Source organism: Orcinus orca, chromosome 2 (assembly GCF_937001465.1).
Source record: "Orcinus orca chromosome 2, mOrcOrc1.1, whole genome shotgun sequence".
NCBI classification, from domain to species: Eukaryota; Metazoa; Chordata; class Mammalia; order Artiodactyla; family Delphinidae; genus Orcinus; species Orcinus orca.
In genome coordinates, this window is record NC_064560.1 from 125309216 (window position 1) to 125328190 (window position 18975).

An 18975-nucleotide genomic window follows, 5' to 3' on the forward strand; every position below is an offset into this window, starting at 1 on the left:
CTTGAGAGCTCATCTGTATTCTGTTTAGAAAACATTTCTAAACTAGTCTCTTCCTGACTGACAATTCTAACCTTTTCCTGCCCTGAAAACATTCTCTTCTTTTTTAAAAGTTCACCAACCATAGAGCATCCAGAGAGCCAGCAACACATCTCTTTCAGGAACTCATCCAATTCACTCAAAAATTTTTTTGATCAGACGCTTATTAGGAATCTGCTATGACTATATGCCTGGTTTTGCCTAAGTGCTGAAGATATAGCCAGAACTACCCTTAGGCCCAAGAAAGGAGAGCCCCTTCCCTGGGCCTCACATTTGAGGAAGCCCCACAAGTAACTAATGTAGACATATAAATAATGAATTTACTAAACAACAGATGTGCCTCTGTTACTTGGGATCCAGTGCAACCTATCATCCTAAACTTCTGCTTTCGGGACTGACATGGCTCTAATCCAGGTGAAACACTTTTCCACATCTCTTACCCAGATCCTTAAAGGTGACTATGTCGAGTGACAAGACTCCTTATAGATTGTGCCTCTTCCAGGATAGGAGACAGGCACTGCTTCCAAATACAGGAAGGACTAGGCAGCAGAAGCATATAGGAAAAAAAAAAAAAGACAAATTTGTCAAATTCTTCCTCTCAGAGAGCATGACTGCAGTGCATTTTTATACTATGATGTAACATGGTACAAAGCACCTATTTCTTTTTTCCCTTCATGTTCCAATGCACAGTTCTGAAGGTACTCAAAAATTAGCACGATATCCCCAATAGTTGTACATGGCAGCTGAGGCACAGTTTGCAATAGCCAACAATGTCTTTACTCTTAAATTTGTATATGTAGATTTGGACAATATGTGTGAACTTGATATGAATTCTTTATCTATGTATCTAGATAATGCTTTAAGAAATGGTAAAAATCACAATGTAAGTTATAGTACTTTATATAATAAAATAGTCCTTAATATTTAATGTGATCATGTTAATTTAACATATGCAAGCCCATTACAGTGTGAGAACACGGTATATAAAACTACCAATTCATTTCCAAATCTAAGTATTGCTTTAAGGACGGTATTAACAACACCAGTTGCTACGGACTTAACAGAGCAAAATATTTTCAAACTACATTAATTTTTAAAAACTAATAACTACAATGATTCAAGAACGACTGGCTCATTTGACATCAATTGCTGTCCAAAGAACATAAATTATGTAGAAATCTGGACTGTAACAACACAGTGATTTTGCTGAAATGAGGGCAAAAAAAATTTTTCAGCTGTGCCTTTAGAAGGTCGATCTGTCTGCCCTGCTTCCTTTAAACAGAAGACGTCCCACACACCATCAATTCTCTGCTGCTTTCAACTCCAGTGATCTTGCCCAGACTTTGGAAGGAGAAATTGGAAGGCACATGATTATATGGAAGTTAGAGAGCTATTTCTGGTACAGAGGGTTTGTATGACTATAGAGAGGAGGCTTGAGGAGAAGCACATTAGATTCCGAGGCTCTTCACATGTTTCTGGGTCACTGATGCTATCAGCATTTGAGGTCAGTGCGCAGAGGCTGGAGATTTCAAGCACGGGTGGGTCATGCATTTTTTGCCCCCTCCCATCCCAGGGGCCTGTAGATTCCCCTATAGCCTCCTCTGCTTTCAGCCATACTTTCAATGACCATTTCCTTTTCTTTTCCCAAGATCCTTACCAAACAGGACTGGAACCATCTTTAGCTTGAACCATATTGTATCGAGAGCTAGAACAGAGCTAGAGAATGCTTCATAGACAGAACATCAGGATCAGAAAAAGGAAAAATCTTGATCATTTTCGAAAGCTCTGAATCCCCAGCAAGGAGCCAGAGAGGGCTCTAAGGAAAGAGAAGATGAACAGAAGTGATTTCTGAATGAGCTGGAAATGAGGAAGAATGGAATAAGAACCATAGGACAGGAGGGAGAGCTGAGTTAGTTGGGGCGTGGTAACTAGAAACCAAATTCAGGATTGACTCAGGAAGGGACCTGGGAGCTGGGGAAAGTTAGGAAGAACCATGCCAACCACAGGGGGGCACTGAATCCCCATGGGCTAACCTGGAGTGTGCAGGACCAACAAAGTAGAGAGGTCAGTCAAGGACAGCAAAGCCCTTCTCCCTTGCTCCCAGCAGACAGCATCTCTCCCTCTACCTAACTCTTGGGTTTCTTATAGATGCAGAGACATCTGTAGGAGAGAGACACACACAGTCACCACCCATTTCCCACACATCCTCCATGACAGATACACACACACACACGCTCTCTCCTATGTACACACAACTGTAATTTACTCCCTCTTCTGAAGATTACCCTGCTAACAGTGTTATCTTTTTAGGCAAATGTACCGAGAGGACCTGCCTTCCCTTCCATAACGAGCAACAGCAGCTATTGCCGGTCAAGGCTGTGAGTTCTTTGCCTTTTCCTCATGTTTATCTAGGAGCTGTTTGCTCCACTGAGTCCAATGATGCTGTTTCTTTTCTTTAGTGTGGCATTTAAGCACTGCTTGCTGCCTGCCCTGTGTGTGGTTAGCCTCCCCGTTCCTGGCCATCATAGAGCCACCTGCTGTTGATCAAAGAAGTTTGATGATTTCTGGAAATTACTGGTAATCATGAGACAAACTCTCCTTTTTGTTATAAAAGCAACTTGCCCCTTCTACTCAGGGAGCTAGCACTTTTTTTCCCTATCTTCTCCCTTGTGCACAAGCTAGCTCTTTTTTTTAAATATAAATTTATTTATTTATTTAATTTATTTTAGGCTGTGTGGGGTCTTTGTTGCTGCACTCGGGCTTTCTCTAGTTGTGGTGAGCGGAGGCTACTGCCGTGGCTTCTCTTGTTGCAGAGCACGGGCTCTAGGCACGCTGGCTTTGGTAGTTGCGGCACGTGGGCTCAGTAGTTGTGGCTCACCAGCTCTGAAGCGCAGGCTCACTAGTTGTGGTGCACGGGCTTAGCTGTTCTGCGGCATGTGGGATCTTCCCGGACCAGGGCTCGAGCCTGTGTCCCCTGCGTTGGCAGGTGGATTCTTAACCACTGCGCCACCAGGGAAGCCCCTGACATTTCTGAGTGTCTTTGATGTGACAAGCGCTATTCTAAGTGCTGTGCGTATAGTGAGCAAACAGACAGGTGCCTGCATTTTAGAAATTTTGTCCCCATGATGCCAAAACTCAACGTCTCTGTACTCCAGTGCCGAATCAAATCTTGGAGACAGAGTATTGGGTGAAGTAGAGAAGGATAGCTTTATCACTTTGCCAGGCAAAGGGGGACACAGTGGGCTCCTGTCCTTGAAAACTATGTGTCCCAACCCGGGAGGATTGGAGGAGAAGTTTTATAGCAACGGTTCAAGGGTGGGGTCTCTGACAAGGTCAGGGGTGAGCAGGGCCTGCGTTCCCTTCATCTTGTCTCAGGTGGTCGGTCCACTAATCTGGATGAGCTTCTCTGGTCTTTTAATCTGGCCTCAGGTGGTTTCTTGGCTGCCGTTCCCTTGATTAGCAACTGTTCGAATCTGCCCTTTGGAACTCAGGGAAGGTCCTGGAGGCTGGAGTCTTGCCTACAAGAAACGGGACGAAAAAGGCCTCCGTGCCCAGGAGACCCACAGGGCATCACTTGGTTTCATTATGCTTCTGTTTACCTCATTGACCTCTCTTATGATAGATGTTCACTATAATTAACTTATTTGACAATTATTTATCAAGCATCTACTATGCACTAGTCCTTTTTTTTTTTTTTTTTTTTGCGGTACGTGGACCTCTCACTGTTGCGGCCTCTCCCACTGCGGAGCACAGGCTCCGGACGCGCAGGCTCAGTGGCCATGGCTCACGGGTCCAGCCGCTCCGCAGCATGTGGGATCCTCCCGGACCAGGGCATGAACCCGTGTCCCCTGCATCGGCAGGCGGACTCTCAACCACTGTGCCACCAAGGAAGCCCCACTAGTTCTTATTAACATGCAGATAGATGAGACACAGTACCTGCCCTCAAGGGACTTAGAGTTCTATAGGAGCTACCAAACTATTTTAAAAAAAGTTTTAAATGTGCAAGGAACAAAAAGAAAGGAATAGGAATTGTTCCAAGGAAGGCTCCACAGAGTAGTTGACACTTAAATTGAGACTTGAAATGGGTGTAGCTGTTCACAGGTGGACAGGTCCCAATATGGTACACAGTTGAGAGAGGGTAGATGACCCGGGAAAGGCATAACCTCCAGGTCTGTGCCCCTGGCCTTTTGCATGAGTGCCACGAGCCTCAGGCTATACGATCCCTATGGCTGAAATGCACATGAACGGAAGGAGCAGATGGGTGACCTCAGGAGGCTGAAGTCGTTGCTGGAGAGGAGAGGAGCTACAGTGGGACAGGGGCAGTTTTGGGGATTGCCACAGACAGAGAAATGAGAAGCAAGCCTTGATATTAATCAGGAACATGTAGAGGTCTGCGAGATTGATGGGGTTTAACGAACCCATCCTGAGAACAAGCCGTCAGGCACTTGGGCAGCCTGTACACAACGGCCATGCACTCAGAGAGGAGGGGCTGGGTGCTTTCTGCAGGGACAAGTTGATTAGACCGCGATAAATGATACCAATAAAGGAGGAAATTAGGCCACTGAGAAAGAAGGGGGACATCAGACAGAAGTTCTTTATTCTGTCAGTGATCTTTCATTACCATGAACGCATGGGATAATTGGTTAATTTAGAGATTCATCCATCTCTTCCTCTTTTTTGGCAAAAGGAAACTATACGTAGAGAACTAATGAAGGGAGAGTCAACATTTATCCTTAGTAATCCAGTAGAGCAGCTCACAGCCCTTCTCTGCAGCTCTATAATAGTGACTCTGAATCTCTGTGTTTGCGTTTTGAATGCATTTAGTTCTTCTCTATTCTTTTTTATTGGCTGCGCCGCATGGCTTGTGAGACCTTAGCTCCCCAACCAGGAATCGACCCCGCACACCCTCGGCAATGAAAGCACAGCATCCTAACCACTGGACTGCCAGGGAGTTCCCTCTATTCTTACTACTTATGATAAATGAACATGTGTTCAGAATTTGTCATTACTTAACACAGTTTGTTGCGTGGCTGCTGATGTCAGAACTGTTAGCATGTCTCCTCCAGGGAGAGCATCATTCAACTTCTCTTTGTCTAGTGATGAGGCTCATTACATCCCTCTTTCCTCTGCAGGAGGACCTCAGAACCTCAGAGACACCCTCCTCACTTCAAGGTTCACTGTGGAGAGAGAGTTGGTCACCTGAGATTTTGCTGCTGCTGCCCCTGCTTGGGTTGGATCTTGCATAACTCCTTGTGGTGAGCTGATCCACATTTCATTCCAGGGATGGTCTGCAGTCACTGATGTCTCTTTCTTTAAGAAATTGGGGGTTTCTCTTTATCATTTTCCTGAGGCCATACCAATTCTAGGACAGGAAATCTATTCCCTGGAGAATCCCCTGTTGACCCTGCGGCTGACTCTTCTATTATGTATGTCTTCTCTTTCTATCTCTTCATCAGCATCTCACACACACTCACTTCACCTCAGCCACACCGGGCTCTGTAGGCACCTAAAAGATGCCAAGCCTTTGCCTGCCTCTGGACTTCTGCACTTTCTGTTCTTTCTGCCTGAAATGTTCTTTTCTATGACATCAGGTTTCAGTTTAAATTTCCCTTCATCAGTGATTCTTTCCTGACCACCCTGTCTAGAGTCCTTGTCTTTGTTCCTTCAGGTTGCTACAACAAACTTCCAAAGACTTCCAAACTTACAAACAACAGAAATTCATTTCTCACAGTTCTGAAGGTTGGGAAGTCCGAGATCAAGACACCAGCACATTTGGTGTCTGGTGAGAGCCACTTCCTGGTTCATAGATGGCTCTCTTTGTCCTCACATAGTAGAAAGGGCCAGGGAGCTCTCTGAAAGCTCTTTTATTTATTTATTTTTAATTATTAGTTAATTAATTTTTTGACTGCGTTGGGTCTTTGTTGCTGCACGCAGGCTTTCTCTAGTTGCGGTGAGCAGGGGCTACTCTTCGTTGCGGTGCGCAGGCTTCTCATTGCAGTGGCTTCTCTTGTTGCAGAGCACGGGCTCTAGGCACATGGGCTTCAGTAGTTGTGGCACGCAGGCTCAGTAGTTGTGGCTCATGGGCTCTAGAGCGCAGGCTCAGTAGTTGTGGCACACGGGCTTAGTTGCTCCGTGGCATGTGGGAATCTTCCCGGACCAGGGCTCGAACCCGTGTCCCCTGCATTGGCAGGCGGATTCTTAACCACTGTGCCATCAGGGAAGTCCCTGTAATTGGGTATTGTTAGCGGATCTTCACACATATTTGTGCTTTTGCTTAATAGACTTTCAGACTATTAGAGAATGTTAATCCAGGAGATCCTGATTTTTATTAGAGTTTCTAGACCTCTTTTTTAGAGAAATGTAGGAGCATCTGACTTCATGATCGTGCACAATTAGTGAGAGCAAAGAGATGCATCCTAAGGGTGCTCACTTGCCAAATGATTCCCAATTTTCATAGAAATATTTCATAATTTTATATAATTAGCTTACTTTCCAACTGTTAACAAAGATCTGTAGCAGAGTAACGTCTAATTTTTGTCAACAGAGTAGCTCTCAGGAGCATTGCCACTCGGTAGAAACTTCCCCATTCCCACTTCTTTGAGACTGAGGAAAACATGCTCAGTCATCATACAAACCAGCCCTTTTTCTCAGTTCACCTTCACCTGCTCCCCGTAACACACACACACACACACACACACACACACACACACTAAAGACCTCCTTTAATTTAGACCAGGAGAAAAAGCTGATGGTCCCAATGCATGGACCCCTCTATCTTTGCAGAAACTCTAACATTGGGATTCAAGGTGAATCTAATGTTACAGCCTTCAGGATATAATAATAACTTCCTGTTCTCCCTATTCTGGTTCCTGGGGTGGGAAGAGCACAGAAATTTTCTAGTTAGAAAATTAAAGAATATACGCAAACAGGATATTTTGCTGAGACATGAATTTTTCTTTCTTTTTCTGTACGTTCCTCATTCCCCTAGTTCCAAGTAGGAGCCACACCCTTTGTATTTCCTTGGTTCAGGGATATCCGCAGAGTGGAAGGCAGGAAGTGTTTAAAGCCAAACTTAAGCTTATTGGGGTTTTTTTGCTTTTTTTTTAAGCTTGCTGTTTTTTGAGAAGCCTGAATTCAGTGAAAAGAAACAGTCTCTTAGAAAGTATGGGGACGTTGAGATTGGAGAGAGGCTTTGACATCAAAGTTGGAGGAGAGGAATGATCACATAGGGAAGGCAGCTTGGGTGAACCTAGGAAGGCTGACACCAGGCACAGGTGATCCTGACCTCCTTGAAAATCCCCATGTCCTCAAACAGAAGCAGCTCAGGTACTGTTTCTGGGTGCCCTCTGGCCAGAGGAAGGGGAGCCACAAACGGGTCCTGCTGGAAGAACAGCAACGTGGCTCAGGCCACCCCAGTGCTGGCCAGTTTTCATACTCAGGGCTAGAGAAGGAGGGGTAGGCAGGAGTCTGGCATGTCCACCTCACTGAGTGCTGGCAGAGGGGGCTCTCCCCTCTGTTATTGCATTTTCTTTTTCGAGACGAGATCAAGACCTAGTGTGCAAAACATTCTCATCAAAGATGCAAATTCAAGTGTGGTTTCTTTTCTTTTTATTTCATGCCCATCTCCCTAGCCGCAGGCTATATCTCAACTCATTTTGCTAGAGGTTCTGCTCTGCATTTCTTCATTACTCTTTGATTTTATCTCTTTTTTTTTTTCTTAAAAAATTATTTATTTATTTGGCTGTGTTGGATCTTAGTTGCGGCATGTGGGTTCTCTTAGTTGTGGCCCACAGGCTCTAGAAAGCAGGCTTAGTAGTTCCAGCACACAGGTTTAGTTGACCCGAGGCATGTGGGATCTTAGTTCCCAGACCAGGGATCGAACACACGTCCCCTGCATTGGAAGGCAGATTCTTAACCACTGTGCCACCAGGGAAGTCCCAAGGAAAGAAATTTTAAACCAAGAATTTTACTTTTAATTTGGAGGCAGTTTTACTCTTTGACATTTATTAGAAGGGTAAATAAATTACATGATCAGAGATTCTGCTTCAGAAAATAAACATACTACTTCATGGAGAACAAAACCCAGTATTTTAGAGTTATAACTCAAAACTTCCAAAGCTATTTCCATGCACTATTCCCAGGAGTTTCACATACTGTCATGTAATTACAGTTTCCAATGTCCTTCATTTCTGTGTAGGTTTCTATTTCCATTTGGTGTCATTTTTCCTCTGTCTTAAGGACTTCCTTCAGGCAATGAATTCTTTTAGCTCTGTATGTCTGAAAGAGTCTTTGTTTAATACGTCTAATAAAACGACAGCTCTCATAAGTTTTATCAATTTTAAAAGGTATAAATAGAATGTCAGATAGAAATAAGATGTAAAAAGAGATGCTGTAAATATTAACAAAAGAATATGAACAACTTTGTGCCAATATATTTAAGCACTTTAGATGAAATGGATAAATTCCTAGGGGGGAAAAAAAACTTGCCAAAATGATCTCAAGAAGAACTAGGGATATCACTTATATGTGGAATCCAAAAAAATAATATGGATGAATGTATATGCAAAATAGAAACAGACTCACAGATATAGAAAAAAATTTGTGGTTACTAAAGGTGAAAGGGAAGGGAGTAAGGACAAATTAGGGGTATGGGATTAACAGATACCAGCTACTATGTATAAAATAGGTAAGCAATAGCACAGGGAATGATAGCCATTATCTTGTAATAACCTATAATGGAGTATAATCTGCAAAACTACTGAATCACTATGCTGTACACCTGAAACTAATATAATATTGTAAATCGATTATACTTCAATTAAAAAAAAAAGAACTAGAAAACTCAGCATCTCTATAACCATTAAAGAAATTGAAATAGAAGTTAAAAATAGTCTCAGAAAATATCAGGGCCAGACAGCCTTACAGATGAGTTCTGTAATAATAAAAGAACATATAATTCCAATTACAGAAAATAAAGAGGGAATATTCCTCAACTCATTTATGAAGGCTAACATAGAATCTGGATACCAAAATCAAACAAGATATTTCCAAAAACAAATTTCAGACCAATTTCATTCATGAACATAAATGCAAAAAACAAAAACAAAAAAAGACAAAAAACCCCTTAAATATTAGCAAGCTAAATTCAGTGATTAAAAAAAGAAAATTTAGCATAACCAAAATGAGTTTATCCCAAAGTTGGTTTAATATTCTAAAATCAATTAATGCAATTCACTGATTCAGAGAGAAATACTATATGATTTTATCATTAGATGAAGACAAATCTTCAATAAAATTCACAGTCCATTCAAGAGTGGAAACTAGGAGTAGAAGGGAAGGAAACTTTCCCAACCTGAAAGTGAAAGTCTACAGATCTCCACAGCACCAACAGGATCTACCACAATGGCCCTTTAACATTTTATTGAAAACATTTTTATAGCAAGCATTAAGTGTGGAAGGTCACAAACGACTGTAACACAACTACAGCTCCTGGCTTCAGAGGAGAAGATGAAAATAAGAGTATCAAGTTCTGTCACCATTATTCCAGGAGGGTAAAATCCCCAGTTTACTCCATGAGCACCAGCCAATCAGTCCATGGATGACTACCCTAGAGTCAGGTGCCCTCTTGGATTCAAAGCCCCGTCACCATTTTGATGGAGTCTCAGAAAACATGGTCATTTATGGCTGCTCCTTCTTGTGGGTAGAAAAACTTCCTTCAGAAGAGGATTGTATATATATATATGTATATATATATATATTTTTTTTACACACGCACACACATATATATGTATATATATATATGTATGTATATAATGGATTCCAAGAAAGAAATAGGCTCTTTTTTTTCCAGTGCAGCCAAACTGCAAAGCTTATAACACAAGTAGGTGCTCTGTACAGATCTTATTTCCTCTATACCTGCGGTGCTAGAATGTAAATCTGTAGGCAAGTTAAATACTAAAGAGTACGAGAGCGTGAAAGTTATGGTAAACTCAGAAATCTGTTTTTTTGAAAGTTAGGCTGTATTTACTCTGGCTGAATTTTCCGTTTAATCACCTGTTATCCTCCATTCCCGTGTCGGTAACTAAGCAACTTCCCACCCATCTCTCCCTGTCTTGAGAGGAACCCGGAAAGCAGCTCTGGTCTGTGTTTGGCCCGGGGTCTCAGGTGGCGCAGCGCCCCCTGCGGGCCAGTTGAGGCGGCGCCGGCGAGAGACGCCGAAGGGACCGTGTGGCGTGGGAGTCGCCCGGCTCCGTGCCACCTCTCCTCCAGGTAGCGGCTCTTTCCCGTGCTGTGTCCCCCCGCATCAGGGGTCTGTTTCTATAAAGGAAGCGGGTTTCCCTCACGGGAGTCGTCCCAAATCCCCTCCGCAGGAGCCCACTGGGGAGAAGGGAGCCGAAGGTCCCGCAGGAGGACCCTGCGAGGCGGGCCACTCGGGGCTGAACAGGGCCAGCGCCATCGGGAGTTCTTATTAGAGCAGCTCGTGGGCAAATCAGCCCAGGCAGCACGGCTTGTGTAGCCGCTCCGGGGGAGCAAGGCTTTTCCAGAGGTAGATTCCCTTTGCGAGGTAGCAGGGCTTTCTCCCCAACTCCCCAGCCCCATCTTGTCCTACACCCCAAAAACCGACTCCATGGCAGGAGTGCGGGGTGGAGTGTGGAGTTAGGGTCGGGGGAGAAGCTGTGAGAGAGATGCTCGTGACTGGGAACAATGAGGGATCCAGATGCAAGAGAAGAAGCGTTTCCAGGGAAGACTTCGGCAGGGCTTCAAAGATCTGGAGGTGTAGGGTGCAAGTCACTCGGCTTCCCACGTCAGGGCTGGGAGAAGACTAGCCGTCCAGGTGAACAGGGGCCCCCTCCTCACAGCCCACGCGGATGGGCCTGGTGGAGTCCTTCTTATGGCAGTGGCAGTGCGGGGGCCGGGTCCCTGCTTTGGCAAAGCAGTCAGTGACGCTGACATTGTGAGTACCGTTGTGGCAGCTTTGCAAGGAGCGGCTGCTGGTACAGGGCACAGATGGAGCTCTGCAGAAATCTGCTCTGGTGGCCAAATCCTCGTGAATGAAGGGGTTGATCTGCTTGCATCCGCCCCTCCGGATCAGCCACCGTCGCCTCATCATCACGTCACAGTATCGGTGGTGTCCTCCAGGGACTCATGACCTGGGGTTGTCTGTACGCCGTCTTGAGAAGGGCAGGCCTGGAGTGAAGACACTTGGCCCCAGGAGGAGGAGGAGAAGAAGGGTCCACATCAGATTCATGTTCCCTGTGAAAGCAGGTCGAGGAAGAATGGGGTCAGGGAGCAGGCTGTGGTCCCTTGCCCGCAAGATACCTATTGTATTTCTAAGAACTCTCGGCCCAAACACTTCATGTCCCCACTGGCCCCTATCTACACTTCTTGTACTCACAGCAACTACTGTTCTCACATTCTCCTTCCACCTCACACCCCTTCTTTTCGGGTAAGAAGTGGGAAGAGAAGAAAAGGACTTGGGAAGAAAGGAGGTGCCTACCACCCACTCACCCCTTTACAGGCCTGACATACAAAGGTATTTTCAAACTCCGAAGTGATTTTTGCTCCTCACTTGAGTAGTTAAACGAAAAAAGTGTTTGCATCTATCAGCCACCTGAGTCCACAGCCTATGAATGAAGCAGGTGTCCCTGCCAAACCTTTTCTACAGTGGGTGAGCTCACTACAAATCTATATGCCTTGCATCTTAGAAAATATTTCCACTTCCTTAAATACCTATGCCTGTTTTAAATGCTGTTAGAAAGAAAATGGAAGCATTTCAGTTCTAAGGGAGTAGACTTCATGTTTCTCCCACAGATTCCTCTGCCTCAGAATAAACATTCCTAGCTCCTCAGGGCTTCCCTGATGGCGCAGTGGTTAAGACACTGTGCTCCCAATGCAGGGGGCCCAGGTTTGATCCCTGGTCAGGGAACTAGATCCCATATGCCACAATTAAGGAACCTGCATGCTGCAGTAAGACCCAGCATCTTACTTATAAATAAATAAGTACTCTTAAAAAAATTCTTGGCTCTTCTATGTATAGGGCCTGTCGTCATGAAACTTCCCAACTAGTGCCCAGGGAGTCTGAGTAAAGACTGAGTGTATATTCTGACTCTTTTACTGAATAACTGGGAGTCCCAGGGCAGGGTTTTTGCAGAGCAGATGACATCCACAGAGATACATATGTCCCTTTCAGTGGTGGATACTCCTAGCAGAAATGGAACCTCCGTTGCCTTCCCTCCTTCCTCTAATCCTATAGGAATTACATTGTGGATATTTTCTTCCCAGACCTTAAGGGGCAGGCCATATGGAAAGCTCTCAGGTCTGTCAATGATCTTAAACAGATTGCCTAGTAGGACTAATTTCATGTTTACTATTTCACACCCACAGTCTTTACCAGCATCACACAGAGTACCTATGACATCACCACACATATGAAGAAAAAAACCTGCAGTTTGGTGACTGTCAGTAGCTTGCTGTTGTTGGAGGTGGGCAAATCACCTCATCCTTATACTCTAAAGTGAAGGTTATAGACTAAAGATCTTTTTCACCTCAATCATTCTCTTTCACTCCCTAACTAAGCATTACTTGTGTGTATGAGTCCATGTGTGATTTTCTGTGTGTACATATTGTTTTGGACATGTTCAGGTAAGCAGAAATATTTTGTTTGCAAGTTGGGTTTCCATTTGAGAACTGTTAATCCAATTAAATCTAATTTTTCTTTTAAAGAGTTGTTAATGAATCTAGGCAAAAAAAAAAAAACAATCACTTTTATGTAAAGGTTATATTCTTTCTGTCTTCACAATTTAAACTGTGAATGTTCTTATTATGGGAGAAGCTGCCTGAGACTTGGGTCTGCATTTCAGTAAGGGAAGGGAAGAAATCAGTACATATGCCTTTCCAGAGCTCCAAAATCAGTTATGTTAGGGGCCCTGCTAATGAAGGTGGTAGCAGGGGCACATACAGTCAATCAACAAGTTGTAATATAAGTAGATTTCATAGGTCTTATCTTGATAGGTCTCCCTGGCAGATAGGCCTCAAAAGCCTTTTGTCTGATTAGGCAACAGAGCAAAAGCTGACTGACAGCGGGCAGGAAACTAAGTTGAGATCTAATAACTAGATCTCAATATCCTTTATAATTGGCCAAGAAAAGAGGAACTGCCTTTTTTGGAACTTCACTCTGCTTAGCTCTTCTTGTTTAATTCACACAGTAGTTCTAACAAGTGTATGTGTCATTATTTATAGGTTTCACAATTTCGTGTGTTCATGGCCCTGCATAACTGGCCATTGGGCTTAAAGTATCCAACCCTTTGGCCAAGTGGTACATATAGGGTCTCACTTCTCAGAATTAGTAGAGCTCGGATTCAAATCAAAGTCCTTTATCTGACCTTAACTTTTTGAAGAGGGTATGTGGCAGGCCGCAGGACAAGCAAAGATTTAGAAATGTATTCAACATGAAAAAAACTCGTCTTTCTATTGAGGGAAAAGTTATCTTTATAGTGAGAGACTAACCTAGTCGTCTGAAAACAACCAAGAGGAAAAAGCACATTACCTAAAATTATTAGTTGTGATTAGTGGCAGTTACTGAATGATATGTAGATTAGCCAACAAAAATTTCTATGAAGAGATTTAGTGTAAGGTAAATGTGCATAGAGGAAAGCTATGTACGAACCGATCAGGAAAAGCATAGAAGGTGTGCTCCGAATACAATTTTAAAGGTGGAGCATGGTTGCAGATTGGGCGTGACATTGGGTGAGTCTCTTCTCAGGACGCTTGTGATAAGCGTGACGGGCAGTATCTTAGTGAACAGACAGGATGTGATCGGTAGGTAGGAGTAGAGTGCGTGAAAACCCCTGAACTATTGCCACCTTCAACAGAGGAGGGAACTACTCAGCTCTAGTTGATCCCTTGTGGTAATGGAGACTCAGTGCACCGACAACATCTCCCGATTTTTAAAGATAAGACAGGAATGCAAATTTTTATGTGAACTCTCCCAGTTTGAAGTGTTAATATTCCAAAACCCAATATTAAAAGTAAAACTATATGCTGATCAAGAACAGGTTTTTGAGCCAGATGCACTCCCTGTGACTGCAGTGTATGATTTTTAGTTCATATTATAGACACTTGAGTACAGATCCTTCTACCCAGTGTGGCTGTCGGTATCAAAGAAGGGCTAAACTACACCTAATTCATTTTTACATCCTCATCTCTCATGAAAATGCTTTTCACAAAATATACATGAAAAAAAAAAGACAACTTACTTCATGGTAAAAGATATTAATGCCTTTTAGGCAGAACAGGATTTCAGGCAGAATTCTATTAGCACTGCACTGAGTCCTATCCAGGTCACCATTATGTCCATGTTTACATAACGACATCAGTGGTAAAATAATTGCATTTCCACATGACAGAAATATAAAAAGGTAGTTTAAAAAAATGTGGATTAATTTTCTTGGAGGGTTGTACAGTACCATTTGAGGACCTAATCCAGTTTTCTTTTTCTTAATTTTATTTATTTGTTTGTTTGTTTGTTTATTGGCTGCATCAGGTCTTCGTTGCTGTACGCGGGCTTTCTCTAGTTGCAGCGAGAGGGCGCCACTGCGCCATCAGGGAAGCCCCAGTTTTCTAACTAAGAGGTTAGACCAGGGATTTAATATCTCTTATCTGGAGGCCTTTCCTACCTTGATACACTTTCCCTGTCTGTACAATGTCCCACACCATCTTCTTAGCCTAGAATGCTCATTTATTCCCTAAAGTCCCTAAACTCTGCTTATCCTTTATGGGCCAGCTCAAATGGACATTTCTTTTGGAAGCCTTTCTTATCCCATGAGGCCAAGTAAGACCCTTCATCCTCAGCGCCCCCATAAAACCATCTTCACACAGTGTTATTACCTCTATCACATTGTAAGCAAATTATAGGCCTACAGTTATTTTCCTCTGCTTCTCTGAGAACCAAGAGTATGTTTCATGCATCAAGTTACATACTATGACTTCCATAATTTCAGGAATACAGTGTCCTATCCACTGATGCTCATTTTACAAATTAAATTTTTTTTTCCTGTTAACATCAAGAAATGAAATGTAAAAAAAAAAGAAATGAAAGGTACTAGTAAGATAAATGACAACTCTAGGACAGACTGTTTTGTAGAAAATAGCGCAGATTGAAAAGAACACAGGAATTCAAGCTCTAGCTTGGAATCCCTTACATGACACCAAATGTTCATTCTCTGGCAGATTTTACAGACTTTCTTCAGGGTGTTTTTAGGTCATGCTATTTCACAGGAAGTGAAGGCAAAAACCGGGCCAGGGTAAAAACAAGAGAAAGTGAATTCAATGCATAGGAAGCAGGGAAAAAAAAAAAAAAAAAAAGACAACAGCAATTACAAAAAAAATCATAGATTCGTCACAAACTAATTACTGATAGGATTTTGAGCAGTGAGAAATTCAGAACTCAAGTTTCCAGCACAGGGAAGTGAGGAGATAAAGAACATTTGGGTGAGAAGGAACCAGGGTGATCACTAAAATGAAAGGGGGGCCTGGGTTCCTCTGGTGCAAACAAGCCTCCTGGCTCTATTTGTTCTGAGTACCGGGCCTGCCTTCATGTACTTCAGTCTTTCAATGTGTTGCCCCCAAGTTGAGTTATAAAATCTATAGCCCATTCTGGGACTTCCCTAGTGGCGCAGTGGTTAAGAATCCGCCTGCCAACGCAGGGGACACAGGTTCGAGCCCAGGTCCGGGAAGATCCCACTTGCTGCAGAGCAACTAAGCCCATGTGCCACAACTACTGAGCTCTGAGCTCTAGAGCCTGTGAGCCACAACTCTTGAGCTCTTGTGCCACAACTACTGAAGCCCACGTGCCTAGAGCCCATGCTCCACAACAAAAGAAGCCACCGCAATGAGAAGCCCGTGCACCGCAACGAAGAATAGCCCCTGCTCGCTGCAACTAGAGGAAGCCCGCATGCAGCAACAATCACCCAACGCAGCCAAATAAATAAATAAAAATAAAAAATCTATGGCCATTCTGCAGCCAGTGATATTTTTCATTTAGGAAATCCAGACCCAGTGGCAGAGCTCTGTCCTGCACAGGATGCCTGGAATTAGATTTGTTACAACAGAAGCAGCAGTGGTTCATCCCTGGGTATGCACTGATCAGCAAATGATAAAACAAAGGGCTCATTGCATAAGTGGACCATGTCCTAATCTGTGTGTTTCTTCATGTCCTAGATTCAGAACCCTCCTTGTTCTGCTAGCCCCACCCACAGGGGCTGCTCTATATCTCCAGTCCCAAGAACTGGGGGGATACCAGCTGCCCCTGAGCGCCAGGCCCACCAGCTGGATCTGTTCTCACAGGAGCCACAGCAGAGATACTGGGTAAGACAATGAGCCCCAGAGCTGGAACAGGAGAGACAGCAATGAAGCAGCAACTGGGGGAGCAGTGAGCTGAAGTTAGTGCCCAGGACACGTGACAGACTTTGGGGAGCGGAGGGGAAAGGAGCTAGAACCACAGTGACAGCAGGGGGCCTGCAGGGTGAGTGAGGAGGGAGTGTGTTATTTGTGGGCCGGGATACAGAAGATACCCTTCTTTTCACAGGAAACATGGTTCCAAGACAGCAGAATGCCCAGCTTCCTCTCTTTTTGCTGCTGGGGCTCTTGGGAATGGTGATCTCAGTCCACGCCCAATTAACGCCGGCTCAGTGGTTTCAGATTCAGCACCTAAATATGGCCCACCGTCGATGCGATGATGCAATGCGGGTGGTTAACGGTTACAGAAGGGCATGCAAAGGTGAAAATACTTTTCTCCACACAACGTTTGCTGCCGTAGCTCGTGTTTGTCACACCACAAATGTAACCTGCCGCGGTAGACCACACGAGACGAATTGTCATAGAAGCCCACATCCAGTGCCTGTAACCTACTGCAACCTCACAAGAAAGGAAAAAGATTATAGGAACTGCCGTTATAGACAGATAAGTAATCGGAAGATCTACATCATTGCGTGTAGAAACAGATTACCACAGGACGATGCCAGGTACCCCCTGGTTCCAGTTCACTTGGATGGCATCATCTAAACTCTGGGCCAAAACTTTGGGCCATGCTCATTTGCCAAGCGCCACAGTCCTGTCCCACCATCCACCCCAGATATCAGCATCAGTCCTCATCTCACCAGCCTCCAGGTCCCTTTAAGCTTTGCTCAGCTGAAACTCCTTGTGCACGCACAGTAAACTTTACAGAATTACCTACAAGGCTCCATGTGTCTGTTTGTGCTCTTCTGTCATGTAGTTACATTCTCGTCTAGAGGCTTTTCCCCTTCTTCTAATCTGAGATTTGTGGGAAATAGATGTGAGGATAAGAGGCTCCTTGTGTCATGAAGTTGTGCAGACTTTTCCTTCTCTCTGCTTTAGGCCAGGAAGCTGCGGCTTCCACTCACAGCGGCCTATTTCATTACCAGGAGGCAAAGAGCCCCCAGTAAGTAGAAACAAATGTATTTGATTCTGATTTAAGAACCATGCATTTTATGATAGAAGAGAACGATACGGTGTAAAAACAAAAAGAAAGGGGAAAATGCCGTAATTGTGATAAGACCAAAAGAAAGAAGCAAATTTTAGCCGCATAGATTTGTTTTTAAATAAGCATATCAAATCTTCAGATATTAATGGTTATCCTAGGGGTGGATCCAGAGTTTGAGTCTAATGTGGAATGAGACAAATTGTTCAGGTAGTATATGGACAGATTCCAGTACTACCTGGAGAAGAGGTGAAACTCTTTCCTGGCGATTTCTGTGTCCTGGAGAAGGGAGCAGCTGGTCATCTGGTAGCAGAAGGTAAGGAAGGAGACATGGAATTGGGATCTCTCCCGAGGATGAATCAGTGGCTTGTTCACATTCAGGTCAGGAAGGGGCACAGGTTCCAGGATTACAGAAATGTAGACAGACAGAAAAGGGGGCGGATAATGAAAGCCCCTACTCTGCCTCCATCACAAGGCTGCACTCAGGAATCAGTGAGGAACAGGAAGGGAAAGCTCTTTGCAAACTGTGATCAGATGCAGCATTCAAGTGATTGTTCGGGGGACAGGTCGGGTCTTTTGCAGCACCTGACTCAGAACAGAAGGCAGGTAGCATGTCATTAAATCTGTACCTCTGTCCTTGAGTCTGGGATTCCTGACCTCCTATTTTTCAGCTCCTCTTCCAGGCCCAGATACATGGCAATTTCCATTCCTCCCCCCTCTATATGGTCAGTCATTCTTGCTCTTGGTAGTACTATATACGGCGTCTGCACTTGAGCATCTTCTCTGGAGAAGCCACTGGAGGATTTGTTCTTCCAGGCAGGTCTGTTGACTCAAGCTATTGCATGGAGATACTAGGTTTGGAAAATTCCAGGGCTCAACAGAATCCACTGACTTTATTTTTTTATTATTATTTTTTTTAAGCCAAGGGTTTTTATTTATTTATTTATTTTTAAGATGTTGGGGGTAGGAGTTTATTAATTAATTTATTTATTTTTGCTGTGTTGGGTCTTCGTTTCTGCGCGAGGGCCTTCTCCAGTTGCGGCAAGCGGGGGCCACTCTTCATCGCGGTGCGCGGGCCTCTCACTATCATGGCCTCTCTTGTTGTGGAGCACAGGCTCCAGACGCGCAGGCTCAGTAGTTGTGGCTCACGGGCCTAGTTGCTCCGCGGCATGTGGGATCTTCCCAGACCAGGGCTCGAACCCGTGTCCCCTGCATTAGCAGGCAGACTCTCAACCACTGCACCACCAGGGAAGCCCCGAATCCACTGACTTGAGATTAATACAGAGTGGCATGAAATGAGCTTACCCTTCCAACAGGCTTGGAGTAACAGAAGGAGAAGGTGGGATACCGCAAGGCTGGAGTCACATTTGCCACGAGGCAGTGAACCTTCCTTGTCTCAGCAGATCACATGTCACTTCCCAGCCATGGACACAGCATCTCTA

General features: G+C 44.2%; 1 protein-coding gene and 1 long non-coding RNA gene across 2 annotated transcripts in view; both read left to right on the forward strand.

Moving 5' to 3' along the window:
- Nucleotides 1-949: 949 nt before the first annotated feature.
- The window catches only part of LOC125963407 (uncharacterized), a 68705-nt gene continuing 50679 nt past the window's right edge, over nucleotides 950-18975 (forward strand). The window contains exon 1 of the long non-coding RNA XR_007475354.1: nucleotides 950-1540. This is a non-coding gene — a long non-coding RNA (uncharacterized LOC125963407). The remainder of the gene's footprint in view (nucleotides 1541-18975) is intronic.
- LOC101275939 (non-secretory ribonuclease) lies at nucleotides 12664-17265 on the forward strand. Its single transcript, XM_004274070.4, has 3 exons — nucleotides 12664-12678; nucleotides 16255-16401; nucleotides 16622-17265. Exon 3 carries the CDS (start codon nucleotides 16627-16629, stop codon nucleotides 17095-17097), a length of 471 nt encoding a protein of 156 aa, XP_004274118.2. The 5' UTR covers nucleotides 12664-12678; nucleotides 16255-16401; nucleotides 16622-16626; the 3' UTR covers nucleotides 17098-17265.

What these genes read in the sequence shown, in the direction of transcription:
- LOC101275939 (XM_004274070.4), top strand. Translation starts at nt 16,627, where the DNA reads ATGGTTCCAAGACAGCAGAATGCCCAGCTTCCTCTCTTTTTGCTGCTG.